At 40.4% G+C, this 13,972-nt stretch overlaps 1 protein-coding gene across 1 annotated transcript; it reads left to right on the forward strand.

Annotated features, from left to right (window-relative positions):
* Positions 1-902: 902 nt before the first annotated feature.
* Positions 903-13,886, forward strand: LOC139578467 (LIM/homeobox protein Lhx4-like). Its single transcript, XM_071406099.1, has 6 exons — positions 903-1,175; positions 4,919-5,090; positions 8,035-8,237; positions 10,060-10,214; positions 10,381-10,552; positions 11,211-13,886. Exons 1-6 carry the CDS (start codon positions 1,097-1,099, stop codon positions 11,597-11,599), a joined length of 1,170 nt encoding a protein of 389 aa, XP_071262200.1. The 5' UTR covers positions 903-1,096; the 3' UTR covers positions 11,600-13,886.
* The last annotated feature ends 86 nt before the right edge of the window (positions 13,887-13,972 follow it).

Consider the following 13,972-nt stretch of genomic DNA (forward strand, 5'->3'; position numbering starts at 1 on the left):
TTTTATGCTTGAAGAAAATTGGAAGCGAAGATTGAGTTCATCTAGCTTGAACTACGAACTCTCCGGAGGGAATATTTTATCCGAGAGCAGTCTCTCAAACGCGGAATTGAAATGAACACTGTCAGAAGGATTGTGCTTGGACTTCTAATACCTGTCAAGGCTCTCTGACAACAGGTCTTCATTACAGTCAGGTTACATCCTATTCATAGAGATCAGACACAAATATTGTGATTTTGTCCAATCAACAAAATGTAATTCAAATGCTGTTTTAGCCTACACACCAACGATGCTGTTTTTGTATGCTATCGGCAACCAGATTCAATAACTCGTATCCTAAGAAATAGGACTTACTTTGCCTGAAGGTTTAGAGCAGAAAAAAGCATTTACCCACATGCAATTTACAGATAGCCTAATTGTGAAATCGTTGACAATATGAGGAAACTGATTAATTTCATATCTCTTTCATATCAGAGCAGGTAGGCTATGGATTCGGCTGTATAGACTAGTTAGCCTATAGGCTAAATGTTGCTCAATGTCACATTTCACGTCTCTGAAGAGTGATTTGGCATACCTGACTAGAGCAAAGTCTATCAAAGCATATTGTCATTTTCAATTGACTAACGTTTTACCCTTTCAGTTATACTGACAGAGAGACAATGCTACGAGCAAAGCAAGCCTGTATTTATTGCTACTATCCTAAAGAAGGTCCCGCCTTTCTGGTGGCATTCTGGCTCGTCACTACTTCTTCCTTCTTCTCACCTGTTCTCACAAGGAGAATTCTTCCGCCCATTTGAGGCTCGTCCGAGGATCCCATTGGTCCCATTGGTGCCCATGCTAGGGTGACGTCACGGTTGCCCCTGCAGTGTGAATGAATCAAGCAGCCTGTATGATCACACCAAAAGAGCTCAGCGAAATCCGGCACGCACAGGACAATATTCCAGAATAATAAAACAAACCGGACTTTAACAGGACAGCTAGATCTACAGTAGGGTCCATACCCAGTTTCTATGTGATATATTCTACCCTTTTCACTAAATAGACGGGAGATTCCGCCTACCGTGTATATGTGTGTGTTTATTCCCGGTTTTGGATCACAATGATGCAAAGTGCGGCTGTTCTACCAACAGAGAGTCCTGTGAAGGGTCTACCGGAGATACTCGGTGTGCCAATGCAACGTAAGGCTTTTCCATTTCCTTTTCTATTGATTATATCATAAGGACATTGGCAGGTGAGCTCTGAAATGCTGCAGGGCACTGTTGTAGAAAATATGTAGCGGTTAATTACACTGGGTTGAGGGACAGACAGGCTAATGAAGACAGTGATATTATTCTACTGGCTAATATGTATTCATATCATTATGACTCTTACTCCACTGACTCATGACTTGTGTTTCATATTATTCTTTGAAGTGAGGATATTAGTAGCATCTCAGTTTGATCTTCTGGTCCTCATATGGAATTTTGTGGAATGCTGTGTAGATAGAGATTCTTTATCACAACTATGTATTGTTTAAACTGCTCACAGTGTTGTTTCCAAACTCCAGCCCTTTGCACGAGTTGTACGTGCACGTTTTACACTATTTTAGAAGCCCCATGTGCATGGGCCTAGGTTTTGACGTGCATAATAGTTTACACATCAAGACAGACACACAACGTTTTTAATTTTTTTATTAGCACAGGAATATTTATATTTTCTACCTCCAGCGCTTTTTGCATTCTATTCCCTCGAGCTGTATGAGAGGGTTGCCTCTGGTTTACAATCAGAGACCTGCTAGACAGCTGTTTATTTGCAAACGAGTCTGGCCACGTACGAGAGATCAGACGTTGTCATCACCTACTCTCTATACCCAGCTGGTTTGACTGACAGCTATTACTGAGTCATATCAGAATGATTCAGGCTATATATGTTAATGTATGATTTAGTGTTTCTGTTATAGCTGTGTTTTTGCACTATTGTAGGCTACATAATTGTACAATTATGTCTGTCTTATTATTGTTTGACACATATATGATATTATAGCCTACTAAAACAGGTGGTTTTGTCGTCATTTCTTTTAAAACATGAAAAACATCAAATATTTCACTATATTGTGTGTGCAATAACTAGCCTACCTCAGCATCAAAGCAAAGAATTGCGTATCTTCGCATCTGCTCTTTATCTTCGTCATGTTAATCTCCAGGCCTATATAATCTGATCATGCTATCAAGATAGAACTGGAATTGGATAAATTCCTGACCTAATTATTCATGTGCGAGCCACTGAAATGTACAGATGGACCTATTATGGTTTTACCTCTAATGTTGCTCTTAATCCAAAATTAAATACTCCTTTATATCGCAGATCCAAACGAGCCATTGCTTCTTTCAGCGCTGGAGAGTATAAACAAAACATATATATATATATATATATATATCATGATTATTTTTGTTCAAAATCTACACTAATTTCTTACGATTTAGTACATGATTGTATTCAGTTTTTTTTATAGCGTGCACAATAGTTAACCCATTTAACTCATTTAAAAGAGAGACTGTCAAAAACTGTCTCTTGTATTAGTTAATACAACCTTCATTTAGGCTACCATACATTATTGATAAAGGTAATGAAACATAATGCATAATGCACAAAGTGAAACTTAACGCAGAATTGTGAAAAATAATTTGTTTAACCTGTACAAATAGCCTTAATATTGGCGGCGTATGCTCTTTAATTTTGTAAATCGAGGGAGATTAAAAGATTGGGTAAAGATCTTGCCACTCAACCCCCCTTGGTGCATACATGCTGGATTTAATACCGGATTACTCTAGGAATAAAAACATTTTAGTATTATATATCTAAACATTATTATCATGATGAATATGGCTGTTAGCATGCTCTTACGAATAAGGGTAATTATTCTTAAACCGTTTTTGGCACAAGGCCCCAAGAAGAAGAAGATTACTTCCTGAATAGAGTTTACAGTCTGCTTGCTTTGAAGTGTAGGTCATGCAATCTACAAAACATATCACCTATAGGCATATGAGCTCCATAGGCTATGAGCTCGTTCCCTAATACTATAGGCTTCATGTGAAGGTGTTACAGTACAGTCATTCCGATGCTGTAGCTAATAAGCACATGACTTAGTTGATATGAAACACTTTTTAAGTCCTGTTAAAAAACAAAATTAGTATCCCTATCAGACTGGTGAGAAATTAGCATCTATCGAAATACAGCCGCTTAAAAGAGGAAAGGAAGCGTATAGGATCACATTTTCTTAGATTTGAGGACCCCTCTTGAGGCACACACGAGATCTTAAGTGGTATAATCGTGTGATTTATAAGTCAAGCAGAGAGAGAGAGAGAAGGTGGGGGGGGGGGGTGTAGAGGCTATTAGACATCGAGCGTGAATAGGCCTACTGCCAAGATTGGCTGCATGCTGGAGGCCTTTGAGCTATCCTTTCAGCACCACCACTGCCGCCAAAATCTAATGAACAAAAGCACCACAAATCAGAGGAATTGTTTCATATGGATGTAAAATACACCTATCTTTAATTTCAGTTTTGAAAATACATGTACTCCATAGTTATCGTATTTGATTGTGAAGTTGATTGGGAAATACCTGTTATGCAAATGAAGGTAGGCATAATGCCACATCACAATAGTAAAATAAAAGATATTGAGCTTTGCAGGATCTTTTCATTTACTTAGGCCTACACCTTTATAAGTGTAATGTAAAACGTATCCCTCTATTCTTTGTGTATGCGGCTTATGTATGAATGTTGTTGATTGAGCAGCCTTCCAGAAACAATAAATATAAATATAAAAATTGTACTCCTCCAAAATGTCGCCTAAAGTACAGAATGAAGAAGCACATGTAGGATAACTACTCGTGACCTCTAAAGCGCACGTTTAAACAGCTTGGTATGGGTGTGATTAGATTAATGATTAGACAGTGTGATTTAATGTGTCATTTATTTAAAACAACAACTAGTTTGGGATAGGCTAATTGCAGACCTTAGATACAGTGAAAATATTCAACTGCTCGAGCACAGAAAAAAATCACCTGGATAATTATTTTGCGCACAGAACGCTGCTTATCCCCATTGCATCAATTTGAATGAGTTTGAGGGGTCCATTCTAATTTCGATCTCCTTATGTTCTTGCCACTATTCTAAGATATTGAAAATACTATTTTTTTATGAGATGCCTTTTCACCTGGCCATTGTTCACATGATAAACATAAGCTACCAATGCAGGGAAATTACTTCCCGAGGTTTCATATTCTCAAATGAAAAAAATAAGGCTATATAATAATATTAATATCTATTGTTATATCACATTGTAATATTTATCTCTATATATTTTTATAAATATAATAATACATCTGATTATTTGGTTTTGCATAGCCTAATCTTAGCACAGCAATAGTGACGCTGCTCTGGTGTTAGGCCTACTGGTAATGTTGATGGTGATAATTAATGGTGTATTGTGGTGATAATGGTGTATGGGTTTTAACACTATTAGTGCTCCTACTTATAGCCTAGTTTTCTTCATTCATGCCATTATTACTCGGTTTAAGATAATACAAATCGAATCAGTGGGGTCCAATCAAGTCCACTTCAAGGCTAAATATTGTGTCACTGGCACAGGCACTTGATTTAAAAAAGCAGAGTAAAGGAATGGGATCAATCTCAACCTAAGTCGAATGAATGTCATGATGACACAATTTACTCTGTCAGGCTATGTTTTTATCGAGGTCGAATATAATGATGAGGAATTACATTACTGTTTTATTTATTTATTTTTTAACATAATTTTACCCGGCTCTGATCTTGTAAACCGGCCTCGGCAATGTTCTGCTCACCTGTCTCCTTGCAGTATTCCAGGACCAGGATATTGTCTTAACGCATGCTGTGTATTCTATCTCTCTCTCCCTCCAGAAATCCCCCAGTGTGCGAGCTGTAGTCAACACATCCTCGACAAGTTCATCCTGAAGGTGCTGGACCGCCACTGGCACTCCAAGTGCCTCAAGTGCGCCGATTGTCAAGCGTTGCTGGCAGACAAGTGTTTCTCGCGGGCGGGAAATGTGTACTGCAAAGAGGACTTTTTCAAGTGAGTTTAACTTCTTCATTTATAAACGTATTGAATGGGAATTTCGAACATTTGATTATATCAAGCTTCATGGAATTATATGTAAAAGTGATGTACTTTTAAGCAAAGCTAGCATTATATTTAATTGCCTACATTCAAGTGAGATATAAAATGCCAACATGATTGCACTGGCTTTGACGTGTGAAATCTTGTGAAATCACTCAAATCATCATACAATTATCAAAATTAGCCTATCCTATACCCAACTTTAATTGATCGCACAAAACAAACCATCTTACGTGATTTGGCATTACAAACCAAATAGTCTTGTAGGCCTACTTAAATCTATGACTCTTGCATTTAACATGCGACTCACATAGACCTACACATAACAAACCATAGGCCTATAGTTAATAGACTATGAGACTAGAACATAATGCCCTGATATAACAGTAATATTCACAATGGGCATCCACAGCTTATAGAGATGTCTCCAACCTTTTCTTTGTCGAGATCACTTTATGATTCAAAATGCAAGCCGAGTGCAATTCTCTGCTGGGTACGGGAGATCAAGTGCTCCTACAATAGATTGTGTGATATCAATTACATTATCAATAGCCTATAGGGCCTAACTATAGTGCATGGGCGGGGAAAACAGGGTAAAGTTCTACTTCCAATTCAATTAAATTCCTAAAAATGACTGGAAATAACTATTGCTTCATGCATTTGTCTATTTTCATATATAATAAGAGAGGTCCGTTTTTCTCAATGTAGTCCTACCCCTTATTATAAATAACGTAGTCCCTTATATTTCAGAACTCGAGTCTCAAGCTAGGCTACATGATAACACTGGCAATGGGTCAGTTGTTGTAGCCAATTACTTGCGAGGTACATCGGAGTATAAATTGAAATGACTTGTTTTTTTTATTTCACTGGACTGATGGTGACGTCTCATCGGAGGGTGGGAGAGAGTGCGAGTCGAAGTGGATAAGCGTTTTTCATGATTTCTAAAAGTGTTGAATAAAAACAGTGTTGTAATGTTGATCATTGTCTCTGAATGTACTGAAACTGTCTTTAAAGCCCTCGATTAGATCAATGCAATCAATGACTGATATAGAGGGGGACTGGAGGCCCTTCATTGCGAAAACACTGATATCAAATAACTTGTCAAATGCTTCAACATCCTCTTCTATACACGGTCTCTTGAACATTTTGTAGCTTTGTTTGGCCATTTTACTTGAGTCTTAGCTAGCTAGCTAACGGTGAATAGCCTGCGGTGAGAGCCTACACAGTGTATCCTAGCCTACACAGCGATAGCTACTGTTTACTTCACATGGTATCAGTGCGAAATGACACGTGCCAGAACCCCCCATTATTTTGAATTATTATTTGTTTTATTCGTTTTTTATTCGTTTTTTTTTCAGGTAAATAATCAAGCATAATTCAAATTAATTACATAGGTCTAAATAAAATGTATTTTACGCATAGCACTAGATTTTATGTAAGATGTCCTTGAGTGTCCTGAAGGCACCTGCCAAATAAAATGTATTATTATTATTGTCTATATATCCCTTTCGTTTTCCCACCCCGTACTGCGTACTATGAATTTCATCTGATGGCGTATGTATGTTTAGGCCAGTGCTTGACCTGGATTTAAATAGGTGCCGGTACTCATTTTGGGTCCCGGTACCATTTATATTTATTCCTGCACGGAACTCCTCAATTTCTTTTTTTATTATACTCAGTTCCAGTGAGCTCCTGCCCAAGTCAAGTACTGCGCTTAGGTAAAAAGATAAATAATGTCCTGTTTGGAACACTGACAATCGGATTGGGTGGGCTTGGCTCCACAGTGGGTGGCATGCGCCCACCCAGGCACACCTGTGCCTATGCCCCTGGCCAGTGAGGACTTTCCTCTTTGCATAGTTAACTTTCATAATGTTAGAGAAAAGGCTTGTGTCAAGACTTAGTGACATGACCAACACAATGAGGTAAACCAAGCTCAGCATCCTACAACATCCTCCTGCCTTTCTGTCCATGTTGAATACTTATGTTGGATAAGACAGAACACATAACACTCAAACTTTCAACTCCAAAGACACTCTATACAAATTCAATTTATTACTGCTCTACCAACCCTAGCTGGACACACAAAACAGCAACTTTGATTTTCTTCTCTTCCCTCTTTCTCCCCCTTTTGCTTCCATCTTTTTACGATTGAATTTCTGAGGCATTAAAGAAGAAAATTAAGTTTGACTTTTATCCAAAACAGGATCCGTACAGGCTTTTACTAAATCATGTTTGAGAGGTTTTAATGTCAGAAGCTTCAATGAGACCTAAAAAGCGTGCAAGTCAGAGAGTGGAGGCTAACTTTATTAGGCGGCCCTGGGGACAATAGGGGGGATTTTTTTAAATGTTAAAACTGCAGTGGTGCTGTGCACTAGAGGGACGGGAGAGAGGAAGAGGAAAGGGAGGATGAGGATGGGGCTGAGGCGGGGCTTGGAACTGGAGTATAGTGCTGGATTCCCAGCAGTGATGAAGAAACTTCACCTTGGTCTGAAGGAAGGGTTTATTTCTCTGTATAGGCTGTGTGATTTACAGCCCCTCCTGAGTCAGTGCTTTATTGGTTCTCTTCAGTGTGTTTACTCAGAGCTCTCTCTATTGGATCTCTCAGCCCCCACTATACCACTACATTGATCCAGGCCATTTGTCATCCTGAGGACCAGCCTACCACCAACACAAATGCATTCCACCACTGATGCTTTCCCCCTCTACAACTTATACAGCTATTAATACTATTATTAGTGTAAATAGAGGCGAAAACTATGCATGCTATGTCTTAACTATGTTATAGACCTTCTTTGTTATCATCTGCCTCTGTCTGAACTGACTAGGGCTGGATCTACCTGCTCTGGGTGGGGTTTGAGTATCTGACGGCAGGTGTGTATGTGTGTGTGTTTACTTGCAGGCGGTTTGGAACAAAGTGTGCGTCATGCCAACAGGGGATACCGCCGACCCAGGTGGTGCGGAAGGCCCAGGACTTTGTGTACCACCTGCACTGCTTCGCCTGTGTCATGTGCAGCCGGCAGCTGGCCACTGGGGATGAGTTCTACCTCATGGAAGATGGCAGGCTGGTGTGCAAGGAGGACTACGAGACGGCCAAACAGAATGGTAGGTGTCTGACTGTGTCATCCTCCTATTGCTTTGGCCACTGTTTTGTGTGAGTAATATTTTGTCTGAATAATTCAGTCTTGTCTCCTTGGTAACCTGTTATATTTAGAACATTCTCACCAAATAGACTTGAGACTAGCAGCCTCAAGCTGGTTCACCCGTGTGCTCTAAATCTCTGCTGGCTCCTCAAGCTCCTCAAGCTCCTCCACCCATGGTGCTCTAAATCTCTGCTGGCTTCTGCAGGGGAGCTGTGGAGAAAGGTGCAGGAATTAGGAGACAGTTAGTTCAGCAGACAGCAAGGTGCAGTTAACCAACCTGGATTCATGGGTAGATGTAACATAATCAACGAAAATCCGTGAGACTCAAATTAGTATGATATGTTATCTTTGGTATGGTATGTATTAATTTGTAGATTTTCATCATCCATTTCGAATGATATGTTACGAATTACAATTTGTATGGTATGTTATGAATTACAATTTGTATGATATGTTACGTATTACAATTCGTACAATATGTTACACAGTTGCCATACCTTTGATATGTTATGAATTCCAATTTGTTGTGGCTAACATTAGCTAGGTGGCTAACGCTAATGTTAGCTAGGTTGCTAATGTTAGCTAGGCTATGGATTAGGGGTTAAGGTTAGGGTTAGAAGTTAGGTTAAATGGTTAAGGCTAGGGTTAGGGGACGTGTTAGCTAACATGCTAAGTAGTTGCAAAGTAGCTAAAAAGTAGTTGCAAAGTTGCTAATTAGCTAAAAGACTAAAGTTGTCCATGATGAGATTCGAACACATAACCTTTGGGTTGCTAGACGTTCACGTTATACGATTTGTATGATATGTTACAAATTACAATTCGTATGATATGTTACGAATTGCAATTTGTACAATATGTTAGGAATTTGCAATACGTATGATATGTTGCCAATTCAAAACGTTAGTGGAGTGGTTAGATGGCTAATGCTAACGTTAGTTGGGTGGTTGGGTGGCTAACGCTAATGTTAGCTAGGTGGTTAGTTGGCTAACGCTAACATTAGCTAGGTGGCTAACGTTAGCTATGCTAGGTGTAGCTAAAAAGTAGTAAGTAGTTGCAAAGTTGTCTGTGATAAGATTTGAAAACACATCCTTTGGGTTGCTAGACGTTCGGTCATACGCCTACCCATTCACCTTGAACGAACAATCACCCTCCTTTCATTTTTGCCTTAAGTAACCTTCTGTCTTATATAACCATACCAAACATAACATATCATACTAATTTGAGTGTCCCGTATTTTAATTCACTATGTTACGTCAAGTCTATGAGACCAGCCTGCATTAACTCCTTTATGTACAATAATACTGAAGAATTGAGAGATCACAAGAGACAAGGGGATAGTGAAGAGACAGAATCATCATAAACCCAGCCAGATGTGGTCCCAGTGTCTCTCAGTGTCCTGCCTGGTCATTAAATCTCCAGTTTCTGTGACCTTTTATGGATCTGATTTTGAAAGCTCTGCCTGTGTATTTATGGAGATTTACATGGCCTACTGATTGTTTATCTTAAGTGATGCAATGCACTTTTACGGTGGGCCACCAATAACTCCCTTCTTCTGGAATTCTCCTGGGAGGTTTATGTCCCTTACAGCTAGAGTGGGACAGTTTCAGAAGGGTATCAACTTGCCATACATGGCACCTCAGTCCATTCAAGCAAGTTCTTCACCTGTATTTACTAGTCGATATAAAAAATCAAAAACCCACGGGTTAATTACAATAAAAAATGTTAGTCACAAATATAGCTAAATATCTAAAGGCTATTCTATAATCCTTGCATGTCTTTCTCAGATGATTCAGAGGCAGGTGCAAAGCGACCACGAACCACCATCACAGCCAAACAGCTGGAGACCCTTAAAATCGCCTACAAGAACTCTCCCAAGCCAGCGCGCCACGTCCGCGAGCAGCTCTCCTCAGAGACGGGGCTGGACATGAGAGTAGTGCAGGTGTGTGCCTCACAACAGGATCTCTATTACCAAGCGGAGCAGTTTTCTAGTTTGGACTAGTTTAAGAGAACATCCTAGTGATAATATGTAGATATGAACACAAATTAGAAGAGTAAAACCTCTCTTCTGTATTTACTGAGAAATGTCTCTCATCCCCCAATGGCAGGTGTGGTTTCAGAATCGTCGTGCAAAAGAGAAGCGTCTGAAGAAGGACGCAGGGCGGCACCGCTGGGGTCAGTTTTACAAAAGCGTCAAACGTAACCGAGGGGGCAACAAAGTGGAGAAGGAGAGTTCAGCAGACGATGCGGGACTGAGCGACAGTGAGCTCAGCTTCAGAGGTCAGTATGGCTAACCCAACCCCAAACCTCTTTCATCTCTCTCTCTCCCTCTTCCTCAACTCCTCCTCCTCTTCTTGTCTTCCTTTTCACATATCTCCATGAAGCCTACATGAAAAGAGAAGCTTTGGCCATGCAAATTACATTTTACACATCCCCATGTTTTTATGGTTATTTGATGTTTGTGAGCCCGTTTTGGGGACTCATAAAAGTCTCAAGCCACTTTTAAAAGGAGGCCGGTTTTTACGAGAAATGAAAACACCGTAGCAGAAACTCTATAAAGTAGGTGAAGCTTTTAGTCAATTAGAGGGAAAGTGCTCTGGGGCATTCTTGTTATTGAAACAGCACTGGAGGGACTGTCGGAGACAAATATTTTGTATTGCATGAACAGACCCCCTTTGTTTGAGCTTAAGGTACATCATGACTCTTTCGTCTCTTACTAAGCGCTGGGGGAACACTATTAAGTACTACACACCTATGCCATTTACCAAGATGAAATCCAGATTGTTGCCTCAATAAAATGGTTTCATAAAGGCACTTAATTCTATTTAAAGATAACAGCTGTATAATGTTGATATAGTTGATGACAACTCCATAGAAGTGTTAAAACACCACTGTGTGGCTAATTGATAGTAGCTAACTCCCTCCTCTCTTCCACCAGACGACCAGATCCTGTCAGACCTGGGCCACACCAACGGTCTATATGGGAGTGTGGGCGACGTGGCCAACGGAGGCTTGTTGAACGGAGGCTTCTCTCTGGACGCTGCTGGACAACCCTATCATGACATTCGGCCGGGCAGTCCCTACGGCCTCCCCCAGTCGCCGTCGTCCATCGCCTCGCTGTCCGGCCACACCCCGCTGCTCAACAACCTGGGCTTCACCATGGACAGCATCATGATCCAGGGGGGGCAGGGTGGCGTGGGACAGGCTCTCAGGGCCATGGCAGGAGGCCCCACCTCTGACCTCTCCACAGGGAGCAGCACGGGCTACCCAGACTTCCCCACCAGCCCTGCCTCATGGTTGGACGAGATGGACCACTCCCAGTTCTGAGCTCCACCATGAACACAGCAGACTGACTGGGGACCAGAGACAGACGAAGCAGGCTTTTTACATTTCTATTTCCCTGAAATTGATATAGTTTGTTGTCCAATAATGGATGTGGAAGTGGTAGACATGCTACACGTCAGCTACCCTCCCACCACAACAGAGTAAAGGAAGTATGGAGACCCACCACTGACCAGAGCAGAGCAGTGGCGCCACACAGAGCAGAACGGAAGGACGAAACACTACTGAATGTTGAATTTACACTGTATTCTACTTTTTTTATGGATGGATTTTCTTTCATTCTTTGAAAAAAATGGATTTGAAATTTCCAGCATGAGTTTGTGCATTGGGATGGTGTTGGTCATTAAACCCTGAGCCAAGCCCAAACAGCTATCAGCAATGTACAGTGGTTAGCTAGCTTAGAGGAAGTATTTAGTGTTGTGCGCATTGCGTCTATGCACTTAGCTAGCTACCGTCCCATAGCTTACATTGCATATGAAGTGTGACTGGCTCATCCGTGGATGTACGGAGAAAATGACCTATTTATTCTTTTTTGGGGGGGGGGACTCCCCCACATGTGTTTCGTGCACTCTGATTGGCTCAAAGTCAAGTTATTGGCCATTGACGAGCATTGCGATTCTACAAGTAGAAACGGTAGGTTATTCACTACCGGGTCAGCACGCAGCAGGTGCCGCTTTTGTTCTAGCAAGAGAAGGAATGGCCTCCCACTCCTATCAACAGTGAGATTCTCTGTGAGTTTCATGCTGTAGGGCCACAATCTAAATGGAATCCCTAAAAAAGAAGCTTCCTGCATGCTTCTGAATGAGGAGGATCACTGTTGAAAAGCATTTTACATTGGCAATGCACTTTACACTTCTCTTTGTACATGGACAGCAACAAACAGAAGAGCGATGAATGCACAATACAACCCAGCAGTGTTTCCATATTAGATACTTTTTTCAAACAGTATCACAATTCCCGTGCTAAGTTTTTTGATGTAATTCTGAAACTAACAGCACTGGGTTTTTAGGAATTACTCGATGTTGGTCCAGCTGTCTGTACAGTGTGGGAGCCACAGATTCTTCTGTGTGCAAAATGGGGAAGTTGAGAGGGGGAAGTTGCTTGCTAAAAACCCATTCTCTTCTGTAATGTAGGTGCTTGACTTGTTCTCGTCTGTGAATGATCTCTAGTCCTGGGATTTTGTCAGTATTTATTTCTCTGTTGTCCATACTCCCAGGATATGCTCTCTGCTAATAGTGGATAGGCTCTCTGCTAGAAGTCATGGTCATCAAATGACAGTAGGGTAGAGAGAAGTGCAAAGTCAATTCAACAAGAATGTGGGAATTCACATTTGATATCCTCTTTTATTGGTGCAGCTGACAACATGGGGATTCCTATCTCATTATGACAGATACAGGAACAGAATAATGGTTTTACTAAATGTTTCATTAATACAGTATATTTATTTATCTAAAAAAAACACACACCAACCTAATCTTGACTGAGGATCATTCACTGTTAATGCTGAAAAGCCAGTACTGATCCTGCTTAGGAGCTGCTCTTCACTGTCAACAGCTGTAGCATCACTCCTCAAAGTAAACACAAGCAAAAGGGATTATCAAACGTAATACTTAGAGCCACTGTAAAGCAGCTGATGGCCTGATTGTCATGGTATCGGAATATGCTGTCGTGTCGTGCATCTTACATGACACCCCACTGGGTGAGATGAGAGTTGTTGTTTTTTTACAAAATCTGTCTTGTCTGATGGTGTTGGTTTCAAGGCTTTCATGTAGTGTCTAAAGACCACTAGAGTAACTGTACAAGGAGGCACCTCTTTGAGAAAAAATAAATGATCTAAGATACCATGACATAAACTGAGGTAACAAAATGAGATGCTGATGGAACAATTCCTGTAAAAAAATCTCAATGTCTGTTAATTTATATTTATTTTTGTGTCAATTGCCAAATGTGGAACCAGCTGAAAAGAGCATACATTATGCCAACCAGAAAGCAAATCAATAAACAGTAAAACAACACATGTAAATGTACACACACACCAATATAATTCTTTTCAATCTATGTTGCCTCAGAACTTTGCTTCTTAATTGTTGTACATTTTGTACAGTTTCAAAAGGTGTTGACAGTCTTATTTCATGAGCTCTATTTATTTCCATGTGTCTTTGAAAAAGATGAAACAGAGAGCACTGAATCTATTCATATAAGCCTTCTGTGCGATGGTATGAACTGTGTACAGTAAAAACTATACGAGGAAATAAAGCTGAATTGTCTTTGGATTAAAGTGCTGTATTTCTCTTTAATGTTTACATGAACTTTCTCATTATAAAGCAAATAGCAGATACAGTTAGAGGAGACGTGTCT

The sequence above is a fragment of the Salvelinus alpinus genome, chromosome 6 (genome assembly GCF_045679555.1).
Source record: "Salvelinus alpinus chromosome 6, SLU_Salpinus.1, whole genome shotgun sequence".
Taxonomy (NCBI): Eukaryota; Metazoa; Chordata; class Actinopteri; order Salmoniformes; family Salmonidae; genus Salvelinus; species Salvelinus alpinus.

Bases quoted from the DNA above. Each gene is read 5' to 3' on its own strand.
- LOC139578467 (XM_071406099.1), top strand. From the start codon at position 1,097: ATGATGCAAAGTGCGGCTGTTCTACCAACAGAGAGTCCTGTGAAGGGT. The intron at 1,176-4,918 runs GTAAGGCTTTTC...CTCTCCCTCCAG, and splicing joins ACTCGGTGTGCCAATGCAAC to AAATCCCCCAGTGTGCGAGC. The intron at 5,091-8,034 runs GTGAGTTTAACT...GTTTACTTGCAG, and splicing joins TGCAAAGAGGACTTTTTCAA to GCGGTTTGGAACAAAGTGTG.